At 34.2% G+C, this 15,148-nt stretch overlaps 1 protein-coding gene across 1 annotated transcript in view; it reads left to right on the top strand.

The window, feature by feature from the left end:
* LOC142336741 (uncharacterized) overlaps positions 1-15,148 on the top strand; it is a 76,994-nt gene that overhangs the window by 56,760 nt on the left and 5,086 nt on the right. The window contains exon 12 of the mRNA XM_075385650.1: positions 11,579-11,737. Coding sequence (XP_075241765.1) covers positions 11,579-11,737 — 159 coding nt within the window. The remainder of the gene's footprint in view (positions 1-11,578; positions 11,738-15,148) is intronic.

Raw genomic sequence — 15,148 nt, 5'->3', positions numbered from 1 at the left:
AATCACACGCCAAAAAATAAAGGGTCCTTTTTGGTGGCTTCAACCAGTCAGCAACCAAATTGTGTGCATGAAGTCATTTGTTACTTGCTACTCTTTTTATTTGAGTTTTCAGACAATTTCGTCAAAAAATTTTGACCGTACACAAATGACCGAACTTAAAAAAATACTTTTGCAGTCAATTACCAAGTTTAGGCTGAGAATCTTAATCCACCCAAATTAGATTGTTCTAGGAATATAATTATGAAAGATATTTCGAAATTTTCTATATTCTAATTATGAATTTTGTTGTTGGTCCTTGGGGTCATTTTGAGATATGTTTGACAACAAAATAATTCGGGGCTAGTCTCTGGCAATCTGCCGTCTTCGTTCCCTTTTTTCCAAGAGACTATTTGCTTCGTGCAATAAGCAGTGAAAAGTTGACAGTAGAAAAACTATTTTGGGATCATTTCCATTCGTTCCTAAGTATTTAATGATTGTATATGATTTTGTACGAACATAATTTCCAAGCTTTCTCATCAGATATAAAGAATCGCCCAGTATAAAAACCAGTTTCACTAACGGTTTCTACCAGTTAGGGCCGATTTTTCGGAAGGTGTATAATTTGCAAAATGCTATCAAAAATTTTTAATGCTATTTGAAAGTTTCCAAACTCGAAAATTTAAACCGGCACCCCAGCCGCAGACCACTTTGAATGGTTTCGGACAACATATTTTGCTTGACCGATTTTTCGTCTGATCCTTCTCCCCCCCCCCCCTCCATCGATTTTTTCTCCACCTTTCTATGTCAACAGAAGCAGTTCCCTGAAACAAGTGATTCCCTCATTGCAAATAATAATAACATCCATAGCCTTGATAAAACTGGCAGTGATGTTGTGATTTATCTTCTGATTAAACCAACAGTCGAATTCCAAATTGCACTGCTCTCTGTAATTTCCCTCAAACATAACATCCATCAGCCCATCGTGAACTTCGTCATGGAAAGGGTAAACCAACACGCTGACATGCAAATGTTTCTCGGCTTTCTGTCTTTGTGTTAATTTCGGTTCATCTCGATCGTTGGAAATTGGGGTATGCTCAATGGGTTTTTCTGAAACAACGTCCTCAAAAAATTCGGTATTCATTAATTGCTCTCAAACGAAGTTTGTAGCTATTACATTGGTCGTGTTGGTATTTTCTATGCAATTTTTTGCTTGACCAATTTTTCGTCTAGCCCACTTGACTTTTTGTCCTCAAAAACGGGATAAACAGGTAGCGCCCAGCGGGCATTAAGTGCTCTTAGAGCCTTTCAGCTCTATTTCAGCTCAAACTGTTTTGGAGACTTATACTTGTGGTGTGAAGGGCGGTTCATAGAATTCTCATTACAATTAGGATTAAACAAGCGTCCTTTGCACAATAGTGAACTGAAAAAAAATCAATTTGTGAACTATGCGAAAAAAAGTAAATGGCACAATGATGTTAGCGGTGTCTTGTTAGAAGTAGAGATTGGTTCGCTGCAAATTTTGATTGATCTGGGCTTGTTCACTGTCTTCCCGTGCAGCTTTTCTGTGAGCACTAAAATGAAATGGGTTAAGATTTTTTGCTCGCGCGCCCATATAAGATTGTCTGTGTTTTTTAAAAATTGAAATAGTGGTTAAAGTTTTGAAGACTACGTTTTGTTTGACAACAATTTTTATAACGCCTAAAATTACAGGTTTAAGATTCCCCCACCCCGTCCCCTCCCCTCCCCCCACCCGTTAAACACCCCCCCCCCCCCCTACTGTTGCCCCGGTGCTCCACCCCCAAATCAAGACTAAATCAAGTTCAAGTTAGAGAGCGAAAACTTGAAAACTTAAATAATAGACAGAATACTTGCAGAAAACAGTTGATTGCTTCCCAAATCAAGTTTCTTTGAAAACCTGGCTAAATGAACGCTGTAGATTCAGTATGAATAGAGTAAACTTTAGTCATAAGTTCTTTATGCGGTTCTACTTCTTTTCACCCCGATTTATTTAACCCCCTATAATTTAACCCCGTATATAATCACCCCTCAGTCATTTAACCCCGCAATTTATTCACCCCGAAATCGGTTTAACACCGAAATGTTTTATCTATTTCGGCATCCAAAAGAACAATTAGCAAAGCTAAAGTTCAAAGGACTTAAATAACACAAAACTAGTGACCTTCAAAAGTGCGGCATTTAACAGCTTGCGAACAGTGAGACTGCTTTTTAGAACAGTGCCTTTGATCGAAAAAGAACAGTTGACAACTCTGACCTACCTCTGACCTCTTTTATGTTGCACTTTGATTTGAATCAAAAAAGTTCAAAAACTGTCCTAGTCTAGAAGACGGAAGAACCGGTACTTTTCAAATGAACGGATGTAAGCTAAACTTTAAAACCTACTCTCTGAACAGGCATAAAATAGCAATTCAAAACAAAATTCAACCGTGTATTTAACAGAATTTCCAATGAAATCCAGATTGATATTTTTGCTAGCAGCTACGCTGTGCAAGCTTCATATCTAAATGTTGCAAAACTGTGTTTCCAATTAGGGGTCCCATCATAGGGTTAACGCCCGGGATCAAATTCCCTAATGAGTCACGGTATGAGGCTTCGTCGTAACTCCGTGAGGACGCAAGGAGGGCGCCAACTCAAAAATATTAATATGGATTTCGAATTTAAATTAACACAGAAACAAACCCAATAAAATACACAATAAATACACAACTAAGTCAAACTGGCAAATGCCCTGAAAAAATGAATATCAGTTTCATCCCTGTAAATTTGCATCAAGTTTTGCACTTTCCCTTTCAAATTCTCATACTTCTTCTTTGGGAATTTGTGACCGGATGAGGCATTCAGAAGTTTAATTTTTGCACCGCAGCGTCTTTTTGTAAATTAGTCAGAAGTTTCCAAATTCCGAGATAGGATCCGCTGAAAAAGGCTGTATCCCATAATGCCAGCCCTCGACCGCATTGGTTGTTCTGGCAATTCCCTCAATGGCTGCGGCTCTTTGATTCCATATTTGTGGGGGAGTGTGGCAGGACGGTTCTACAGTGGACACTTGATATAATTTATTTGGAAATATAAACAAAGCTCGTCTATTTTCTCAATAACGAAGCTATCTAAATTCTGCTGATCCGCCACATTAGTTGTTTCCTCTACAATTAGTTCAAAAGATTTTTCTAGTTGCTCATTTTTTTCGAAAGCTAGAGCAGGGATCATTTTAAGCGCCAGGGCCACTTCATGATTTTCTGACAACAGCTTTTTTAGTCCAAGTTCTCCAATTTTTCTAACAAAATTTTGGGTTAAATGGAAATAACAGCCCGACAACATTGAAGCTGGATGATGTTTTTGAAAGGCATTAATAGGGGCAATTTCAAAATCAAACAGATCCTTATCCGGCTTACAATCTGGGGCAAAGGTGTCTAAGGCGTCAAGTAATCGGCTGTACGTTTTTTCCGTTTTGTTGGGAAGGAGGGCATATAAACAAGCAGGGGCAATACACAGAACATGAAGTGTTTGTATTTGATAGAAATTTTTGGGCGATAGTTTAAACGTTCCATCCCCAAGCCAAAACTTGGAGCTTTCGAGAACCGATGTCATATAGGGATCACCAAAAACTAAAATACGCTCGTGGTAATCTTTTCCGCTGTCATAACGCAAAGACTCTTGAAACCTATCAGGCATATCAAAGTGCCGGTCCGATGGCTCATGAATTGAAACTGTTTGTATAACCTTTCTCAAGCGCTTCGAGGTTTGTATTAAATTTAGTTTTGACGGCAATACAAACTGGGTCGAAAGAACGTCAGTTACTGGTAAAATTGCGGAAGCGACGGCTGCTGCGGGTGTTAGGTTTTCACTCAGGGCTTTAATCTCTTTTATAACTTTTCGGGTGGCCGGCTTTCCAATCGAAGCACTATGATTGTGCTCACCGTTCACGCGAATAAGTTGGTCATCTTGTGTTAAAGCGGAAACGCGGCACTTGTAACTTTGACATTTTGAGCAATTCCAGGCAGTGGTAAACTTATTGAATCTTTTAACATAAAACTCATGGCCTTCTACAACCAATATTTCTTTGTTTTTTGAGGAAATAGTAAAGTCAAAGTCAGCAGTTATCATGCTGAATTCAAAATGCAATAAAACAAGAAATGTTCTTGAGTTCCATCCACTTTTCAATTGCTTTTAATTGCCCCATTAAGGATTTGTTGAGATAACTAATTCGCTAATTGTTATAGGTTTGCATTAAACTATTGTGTCGTTAGCTCTATGTCCTTGACAATTATGATCCATGAATTTACAGATTAAAATCGGGGTGAAATGATTGAGGTGTGAAAAGTATGTTCACACCTCAGTCATTTCACCCCGATTTTAATCTCCATTAATTAAAATAGATTTAATTGAGGCTTAGTTATCCTCAATTATAGGAAGCTTAAAATCGGGGTGAAACAATATAGGGGTTAAATAATTGAGGGGTTAAATGATGTAGGGGTTAAAAAATCGGGGTTAAAATATAGGGGGTTAAAAGAATAGGGGTGAAAAAACAGGACACCCTTTATGCGACTAGAAAGATATAATGCAACAGGAAAGTGCAATCACTAAATAAGTAGTTGATCGGTAATGCATTTTTAATAGTTATTGACAAATAAGTTCTAAAAGACTGCGGTTAATATATATGATAAATCGAGCTAAATTTTGAACTGTTTGCTTGATTTCTTTTAGGGTCGAGGCTGAAAAACTTGCCATAAAGAAAACAACAGCAGATTAAACTGAAAAAAGTAAATGATAACCTTTTTCTGTGTTTGAGCCTAAAGTAAGAGCCTGGGTGAATATATTAAACAGCAAAATTTATACCCTTGTAGATAAGTTTGTCACAATGCTTGGAGTAATCATTGGGCGAACAAAATATTCGAATAAAAAATCAAATATAGAACAAACAAGGAGGCTCGGTAATGTGCGATTGCACAAAGGGTTCCGAACCCGTTCATCCACAATTTTGGCATAATTGTCTACCAAATGAGGAACAGATAGAAAACCCAAAAAATTCAGGAATTTTTCAAAAGAAATTGGTGTATGAACGAAAAGATAGCCTTTAAAGCAAATAACAAAGTGGAATAAAAAGTGATGCATTAGATTCATGAGATATGCCAATATTAAGAAAGCGAGTCAAGACGAACAGCAAAATAAAACAACAACAACAACAACAAACATTAATTACATCATAAAACATGTCCGTTCTGAAAAACAAAACTTAATAACAAAGTCAAAACAGCGTCAGATAAAAGTGAAAAAAACAAAATAACTTGTAATTGGCCAGAAAATATATGAAGATAATTGGTAACAATTAGACAAGAGAACAAAAACAGTTAATTTAAAAAATTCACTGATTTTTTTTAAAAAACAATTTCAAATTATTGAAAACCATTGGAAATTAAATACAATATCCCACAGTTCAACGAATACCAGTTTTTGTAAAGATGGGAATTAAGAACTGTCGGTATTCAATTTTCATGCGGTTACAAAAAGAACTAGAAATAGACATCAAACAAAAAATCAGTTAATTTCGCCAGAAAACGTTTTCGAAGCGTAAAGCCATACTTTGGCCCTCAATATATGTTTAATTGCAATTCTTTTAAACACCAATAACCTAATATGTGGCCTCTCAATATTAAAACCTGATAAAAAGTAGACAAAGAAGAAAAAAAATCAAAAATAAATAATTTTTGTTTTTTTTTCGAAAAAAAAATTATTTCCAAAGACATGAAAGCCATTAATTACCAAATGAAATAATCAAATAGGTTTATTCACTCTTCCAAAAATAACTCAAGATGTGCAACTAGCCAGAATATATCTTACGCCTACCAAAAGAACGTAAAATATGACAAAATTCAAAAATTAATTTACTTTTTTTTGTGAAGAACCAGTGTCGAAGCCAGTGAAGTTATAAAGAATTCTTTAAAAACATTAGAATTTGTGACAACAGTCCCTTTGACACCTTCCCTTGACAATAATTATTTCAAATTTGGCCCGTAATTAACGAGGATAGGTAACAAACAGACAATAAAGGACAAAATTGCGAAAATGTTTTTTTTTAAATTTTGGAAAACAATTGTTTTCAAAATCATGAAAGCCATCAACTATCTACTATTCTCAAAAAATCCGTATTCTCCTATATGTTCCACCATGAAAAACCATTGAAACCGGGTCATTTTTTGAGAGACTTCATACGAATAAAAAAAAACAAAGTAAAAACGACAGTTAAAGACAAAATTAAAAAATTCAATTAAATTATTTGAGAAACTATTGTCGAAGCCGTTAATACCAGAGTCTATATCCTTAACGATTTTAATATTATCGACTGTGTTTTCTTTTGAACGCCAAAAATGTGATATTTGAACTGTCAATAACGTGATAATGTGTTAAAACTAGAAAATGTGAAAAATAAGCAAATACCTGAAAATGAAAAAATTTGTGAAATCTAGTAATATCAAAGCCAGAAAACCATAATTTAAGGTTTAAAACTGCAGTAAATAATAAATATGACTTCAGTAGAAAGAGGAAGCGTTCTTTCATTGCTGAAACTAAGCTAAAAATTGACCAAATTGAAAGAAATATGGAGGCATAATTCAATAAGCCATTTTTATTTAAAAATCAAAACATTTTAAAAATCAGAACGACTATAAGCTTTCAAGTAATAAACAGGATACAAAAAATTGGAGATTATTAAAAATCAATTTGGACCTATCACTAGTGAGCTTTTATTTGAAATGTTCCGTTATTTAATTAATATATAAAAAAGATCGAAATTTTTCTTAAAAAAACCAACTGATTACAATTCGATTTTTGTTTTTGGATTGTAACAGTCCAAGTGTGTTCAAAAACCATCTCTGCTAATGCTGTTTGTCCATTAAGAACAATTAATTTTCGAATTTAACAGATATAGATATATTGTTACTAAAAAAAATCAAAAAAAATACCAGCATTTTTAATAATCAACGAGTAAAGTTTGAGAAAAACGGCAAAGTTTTAATTACGGAGCACTCGCAACGGGAGTTTAAGCAAAAATAGCCCCTTTTTCAGTACAAAAAGATTTTGTTGGTGGTGTTTGGATGTGTGCTTCCTGCAAATTTAATCAAAGTGGACTAAAGGAACTTATTTCGTGCTATTTTTGATGAAAAAGTCTGAATTTTGAAATATTTAACCAGAGGTTTTGACAAAAAAAAATTAAATAAACATAGTCGACAATATTTCTGTCTTGCTATGAAATCAAAAACACTGTCTTTGAAAAATTTAACAAGTCTTAGAAAAATTAGCGAAAATTTAGTCAAAAATTCTGGAAAATGTGAATAAATTCAAAAGAGTTCACTATATTTTCTCAAAAGTTTAAACCTCGATAACTCCCTTTAATAAACGAAAATCAGAAAAATCTTTTAATTCCATATTATACGCTGGACAAGCTTTCTAATGACACCAGTCTCAACTCTCCACGATGAATATATCAATCGGCCAAAATTGACTGAAAAAAAAACCTTTTTGAGTATATAGTTCCTCCCCCCTCAAGAGGGGTTGGAACAATTAAAAATGTCAGCCACGAAAACGAAATGCTTAGAAAACATTAGACTGATTATCACGTTAATTTGTTTGTGATTTGTTTTTTTATGAATCAAAATTTGTGATACGAGAATCAATTTTTTCCTGAACTTTTTTCACTCTCTCGTCTGAAAACAAAAACTCAAGATTGGCCACGTGATAATACTATATATCCCATTTATTATTGTCGCCAATTTGTACAAATGGAAAAATCTATTTCAGAGGCAATATTTGATTATTGTTCAGAAAATCTTAAGCAAATTGCGTAAATATTGAGTTATTCAATTAAATTGTGCAGCGCAACCGATTTAAAAAATCGTATTTATTGTGTTTTAACGTGCATGATACCAAGAATAAAAATTCCTTAGATTCGGTAAATAAAATTGAGTTTTTAACCGCCTCGTGAGAATTATAATATATATTATATCATCGATAATATAATATAATATACTGATTGTTATTGATCATTATAGATTATTGAGGGCCGATTATAACACAATCAAATATATTAAAATTTAATTTTACCAAGAGCTTTGAGAATCATCATTCGATATCAAATTTTTTCAGCCCAAGCGCAATGCATTATATTTGCAATTTTCTTGGACGGTTTTAAGCACTATTTTAAATAAATGATGCGTTTTTTGAATTTGATATGTTTATTGGCTTTTCAAAGTAAAAGTTAATCAAACAAAGGAACCAACGAAAAAAGTTAACTTTAAACAATCCAAACGAATATTGTAGTATTTCCTCATGTCGATTTACTGTTCAATTCTTTGCTTTTTTCTTCAATTGGTTCAAATTCAGACGTTTGCTATTATGCTCAAACGTTGATACGTTTCTTTCATTTTGTATTTGCTCTGCGTTTTGATTTTTTTGCAACAATTATCACCAGCAATTCATCTTAGAATTTAAACAAATTTGTGGCAATCTTTCATTTTTGAGAGTGCGCTCGTTTTCACTGCTCAAACATTGATTCATCAATTAACTAAAATTTCTGAAAGAGTTGCTTCTTAACTTGAAAAAAAAATAAAAATAACAATAAATTCCTTTGTTGTCGGCGCGAGCAGCAGTTTTCAAAGTTTAAACTTTGTTTTCATTTCAGGTTTGTTATAAATGAATCAAGCTGTAAAGAAAACGTACCAATAATAGAGTTACATTATTTTTTTAGTTATTGCAACTTTGAAACTTGATCTTTCGAAGCCCTATTTTTCTGTTTGTATGAAAGATTTCAAAATCTTTTTTGAAAAGAAAACTTATTGGTTTTGCCACATATGCACCCGTATGATAATTCACAAAATATCGGCTTTTTAGTCTTTTGTTTGCATTACATTGGAGATGACTAAAACTCATGATGCCTTAAACATTTGTCTTTTATACTGTCCATGTTCAGGTTAACTTATCCGAACATTAGTTGTCAGTACAAACCCCCCAAATCAGGTATAAAAAACAAATTTGTACAAGTGGATTTTACGCGCAATCTTAATGCATTAATTCTGTGGAAAAAACTTATCTTTGCTAAACCGGCTTAGTTTGAAATAATTTGAGGGGAATAAGTCAGTCTTGTCCACAAACGTGTTTCAGTTAAAACACTGACGGATTATTGCAAGTGTTTTCAAAAGGAAAATGAAATTAGATTTGACGACTTCAGTAATTAGATTTTAAGATTTTCGTAAATTAGAAAAATTTGCCCTTGTTTATATAATCTCAATTGTGGGAGAGGGATATTTGTGCACTTAGTCATTGATTAAACACATAAGGGAACTAGAAAAAAATGTTGGAATTAAAGAATGTGAAATTTCTTTATGCTCTGTTAAATTTGCTGACCACATTCTGTCAGTGTAGGTCATTTTGTATCGTCAGTCTTGTCCATGAAATGGCTCTTAAAGCCCTTTGTGGACAACACTGGCAGATTACTGTTATTGTAGCTCAAGCATCCGTAATTGAATGTGAACCAGTCTTTTCTATAACCAGTCTTCATATTTTTCTATAACCAGTCTTCATAATAATCTCAGACTATCTGAGTACATGGTTCTGTCGTCGCTCCGCTGGTTTTTATTTATGAAATAAATAACTACTGTTTTATAAAAACTAAAATTTTTACAACAAAAAGCCACAAAATTGACTCTTTTTGAAACGCAATGGAAAATATTCTCTAGTTGACCCTTATTGGGTACTATCCAGACCATACAATAACTTCCTATTTAACCAAATAACAAATCTTAACTGATGAAAAATATACGGTCAAATCTTCATGGATTTTATGCGCTAGAGTCCTAATTTTTTATACCTACAGAAAAAGGTGGTTAAACAGACAACTCAACCAGAAACTGAACAGTTTTTCGGGCTCTCTCGTCGCCCCTTCTGTTTCTTATTCACGTTATTCCTCATCGGCAGGTGCTTGCTTAGAAATAGAGTAGATTCAAAAGACAAACAAAAGAACGGAATTTTAGGAAAAGTTTCGAAAGCCAATTTTCTTCATAAATTATTCAGCATTACTCATCAATCAAAATCTTTTTAGCTCCGTTTTGGTAGGAATAAAAATGGAAAAACGGCGTAAGTTAGTTTGTTTGATGAGATAGAGCCGTAATAGTTTGACTTATTGACTGTTTTGTTTGTGAAACATTCTGATGCAACCACAGTTTGATGCAACCACATTCTGATTTTCACAGTTTTATACGTAAAAAATAATTAATTTTCAACAAAAAGAGCAATGCTGCTCGCGGAAAGAACATTTTGAAATATGGGAAGTAATGGAAAAGGACAGCTGTAAACAGGTCATTGTTGACCTATTGTTTCTGCGATTGAACAGAAACCAGAGAAGTGAGATTTCACTATAACAGAAGCCAAACAATTGAACTATTATATATGTGGGATCATGCGCGTGGAATCATTCTGAAAAACTATTAGAATAATAAAATAGTGCTAAGCGAAAATCTATTCCATAAACGTTTCGAAAACTTTATTTCTCTAAATGCTCTACTGCCGAGTCACCTAAGATACTCAGCTGTCATAATTGAAGCAGCTGAACAAGGCACCCACCAAATGCAACATTTTTCCGTCTAAAATAAGACTCTGTCCAAGAATATTAAGTGCGTTCAAAATATAGTTTCCATTGGGCAATTCTTGCAGACAATATGATTGCAATTTTTGCAATGTAAATTGTAAATAAGGGGTTACCGCCTGCATTGACATCGTTAGTTTGACGCCCATTAAGTACTTGGAACTTTCACAATTCAATAAGAATATAAACTTCCTATGAAATCCTTGTTTTAGGTTGTGGTTGACGTGGAGTCATACTTCGCGTTTGACGCTCATTTTTAAATTACATTTGTTCACACTACAAACCCCAAAACGACACTTTTCATCATGATTTTCAAGTCGTTCTCTAATTGTTTTCAAACGCGTCACATCATCTGTAACACTCATTGACAGTAAATTTTTGACCTTTTTGGCTGGTTTTTTGTTTCAAATAAAAAAATGCTCTCGAACGATCTTTGAAGCAATTATTATAACAGGGGTGATTTTTTAATAAAAAATTTTTACTTGACCGTTATGACTTTTTGAGTAACCTTCACGTCCTCGACTTTTTTGTTTTGCGTTATCTAAATTTCGCCCTCATTCAAAAGTGTCAGCAGCTGAACTCAAGTGGCGGAAGTTGACTACTAAAAATCAAATAAAAAGGCACCAAATTGGTGTATTTTTTCTCTTCAAACTGGATTAGGGGTTACTGTGGTGTATAATAACCTCTAATGCCGTCATTTGAAGCCCTCTAAGTGAATTTAGTCATCATATAGAAGACTAATACATGATGAAAACAACTAATAATCAAACTATTCCTCGAAAAGTTGAGTTGGGAAAAAAACATGACTTTTTGAACCGGCTGCTCTATCAAATTAAACCTTCTCAAAAAAATCGTGTGATCGTGAGAGAATTTGACACGAGAGAATTTCAGAAAGTGGTCGTACATGTACACCCGGTTTAGTGTTGGTGGATTTGTTCGGTGTGATCCTAGGTGACACCCTGTCTGCCATGTGGTTGTTGAACAAGCAGAGTAAGGGTGCTGGGTCCTCCTCGGGTGGCAGCAGTGTGGCCAGATCAGTAGAGCTGGACCACTTCATAGGACCCAAAGACTGTCAGGAGATAATTCAGAAGACTCTGAAGCAGATCAAAGGTCAGTCAAAACTGAAATTCTTTTTTATAAAATTCCCTCATTGTTCGAATTAATTGACCCAGCTCGATTCCATAACGCATTCACCTGTCATTTCAATCCATTTCAATTCTTTAATAAGGCGGTACAATTTAAAAGATTAGTTAGCTAGTGGTAGGGTTTCGGGAAAGGGATCGGGGTTGGAAATTTTTCCAGTTAAATGATGTAATGTGAAAAAAAATATGGTCACATACACTGAAGGATTTTTTAGCTTGAAAGAAAGTTTCGAGACGAGTATGTTTATCAGCCGAGCTCATCTTCTCGATCGGCTATTTTAGCTGCCCTATTTTTACAACTCAAAGAGGAGTATATGTGGAACCTATTTTTTGATCCGTAATTTTGTTGGAGTGTAGTTATAACAGGAAAGGGAATCCGTTAAAACAAAGTGTTTAGGTCAAATTGCTGAAAAACATGAAGACAGAGAGAACAAAAAGTGGTTTTATGTTAATGTCACATTTTTGAGAGCGATCGGAAAAAAAGTCATGGAAAAATTTTGATCACATTCGGCTTTTTGACAGCTGTTTTTTCAATTTTCAATTTTAACAATTTCACTGAAAAGTTTTTCTCCCAGTGATGTTAACTAGTAATAATGCGTTTGGATGCTTTTTTGACCAATTCAAGCAAATAGTACACTATTAGATCTAACTTTCAGTTTTTGTGGCATTTGTGGAGTTTTTTCTGTGGTATTAATTTTTAATTGCTCTCAAACGAAGTTTGTAGCAATTATATTAGTCCTGTCGGTCTTTTTTTTTATGCGATTTTTCGCTTGACCAATTTTTCGTCTGACGCTTTTGACTTTTCGTCCTCAAAAACGGGATAAACAGGTAGCGCCCAGCGGGCATTAAGTGCTCTTAGAGCTTTTTAGCTCTGTTTCAGCTCAAACAGTTTTGGAGTCTTATACTTATGGTGTGAACAGCGGTTCTTAGAGGTTGAAGACACCCCCAACCCCCACCCCCCCACTGCTGACCCCCCCACTATTGCCCCCCCCCACCGCCCTGTTGCCCCCCATCCCCCCCCACCCGACTGTCGCCACCCCCATCGGCACCCCCGTGCACCCTCACCCCACCCGTGGCTAGCTACTGACGAACAACCGCTAGCTAAAAACGCAAATTTATACTAATTTTCACAATTTTTTTCAAGATTTTTGAAAATTTTTGTCAGTTTTTTAAGTTTTTTCAGCCCTAGCAGCCCTAAAGTATTTGATAATAGGTTATTGAATAGTTTCTAGTGGTAATAGAATGGTTTCAACATTTCAACACTGCGAATTTTTTGCATTTTTTGATAAATTTTGCAAATTTTTTCAATGTTTTTGAAAGTTTTTGTCGTTTTTTACGTTTATCCAGCCTCAAGAGCCAAGGAACTTCCTCGAGGGTTTAATAATAGGTTACTATGTAGTTTCTAGAAGTAATGGAATCATTTTCAAGATTTAAACATCACGAATTTTTGCATTTTTTTGACAAAAATTGCTATATTTTTAAAATTTTTTTACTTATATTTTCATTATTCAAGATTTTTCAGCCTCAGGGTTCAGACAACCTCCTGAAGGGTTTGATAATACATTGCTGCATAGTTTCTAGTGGTAATAGAATGTTTTTCAACATATGAACATAACGATTTTTAGCAATTGTTGGATAAAACTTGAATTTTTTTTCAAATTTTTCAAAATTTGTCATTATCTAAGTTCTTCCAGCCCCAACAAACCTCGTATAGGCTTTGATAATAGGTTACTGAACAATTTTCATTGCGATAGAATAGTTTTGAACTTTTTTATCACAAATTTTATCAATTTTTTAATAAAACTTATGATTTTTTCAATTCTTTTTTGAAATTTTTGTCATTTTATTTGCAGTTTTTGAGTCCTTTTTGAGTTTAACGATTAATACTGGCCAACGAAGCTTTTTAAGTCTTGCAGATGGGTTACATGACAAAAATTCAGAGGCAAAAAATGTTCTTTGAACATTTTCGTCACTGCGAAATGTGGAAAGTTTTCTTCTGAATTTCGCACTTTCAGTTTTTTATATGATTTAGTTACTAACAAGGCTAGAATCTCATGGAAAAAATTTCTAGCTCTCTCTCTCTCTTTCTCTCTGTGTGTGTGTTGGTTGGCGTTTCTTTCCTTCTCTTTCTAGCTCACGTTTTACCTGGCACTCTCTCTCTCTCTCTCTCTCTCTCTCTCTCCTTAACTCTTTTGTTGACTTCAGCGGTTGTTATGTGGCGTGATAATATCGTCTATTACCCTAGCCTCACGCCTCTTCAATCAAGCGAAAGCTAACCTCACTAAACAGTGGCTAGGTGCTGACAACCGCCCGCCGGTCGTTTGAGAGCAATTCGCCCGACGTTAGTCGGTTATGTTTAGCAGTTTTGGTTGACATTAATTGATTGGTTTTGATTTTGAGTCATTGTTTTTAACTTTGTTTTGAACTTTTCATTTATATTGCAATATATTTGAGCAAATCTTGCCGATTTTTGCCGATTTTTTATTTTTTTGATAATTTTTAGCTCTTGCTGTCGTTTTTTTTATCAACTTTTAATTAAAAACTATTCTTTAGGTGCTTCTACTATGACATTGCACATTTCACCCTAACAGGTACAATGTTCTTTTTTTGTTTTTAGCACTTTTCAGTTGTTGTTTAATATTACTCTGCCGAATATTGAGTGGGTGACTGTAATAGCAAAAGAATCATTTAATATTTTTCACCCAAATTTTGAAGACGACACTTGAATTCCAGACTGGACTTTTTTCACTGAAACACATTCTACAAATTTTGATTTTTTTTCAGGTTGTTTGTTCTTTGCTATCAAGAAGATGAAAAAAAAAATTTCTTCGAAGTTTGTTTTGATTTTGTCCTTTGTCATCTCTTTCCCCTTTCCTCGTTTCTTTCTCACTATTAACCAATTGTTTTAGATTATCAGTCAATTGCTATCATTTTGTTTCACATTCCCTATATTACAATGTTTTTCGCCCATACTTTTCATTTTTGTTCTGGCATCTTGAATAAACTTTATCAGATGCTATATCAGTTTTTGTAGTTAGATTTTGCATGTTGATGTTCTTGTTATTCTTGAAAACGTTTTGTATGACTATGTAGAACGCATTACGTCTGTGGGTATTCAAATTTCTAATTCGAGTTGCTTCCGAGATTCTTTATGTTATATATATAGGAACAAATCAAGTAGCGGGCATCTAATATAAGGTTTTATTGGTTTATCTAGTTGCTTCGATTTCGAAGACTAGGTCTGTTTATTCTAGATTATTTAGCTAAGTAATTGCTGTTTAAAAGCTCTCGAGCATACTGAAAGAAAAATTAAAATAGACAAGAACGGATAAAAAGAATTCACGCAAAATTTAATCAAGCTGTTAACTAAGGTAAAGCA

Source organism: Convolutriloba macropyga, chromosome 3, assembly GCF_964194025.1.
Source record: "Convolutriloba macropyga chromosome 3, txConMacr16.3, whole genome shotgun sequence".
In the NCBI taxonomy this organism is placed as follows: domain Eukaryota; kingdom Metazoa; phylum Xenacoelomorpha; order Acoela; family Convolutidae; genus Convolutriloba; species Convolutriloba macropyga.
This window is presented reverse-complemented; position numbering and strand designations above follow the sequence as displayed.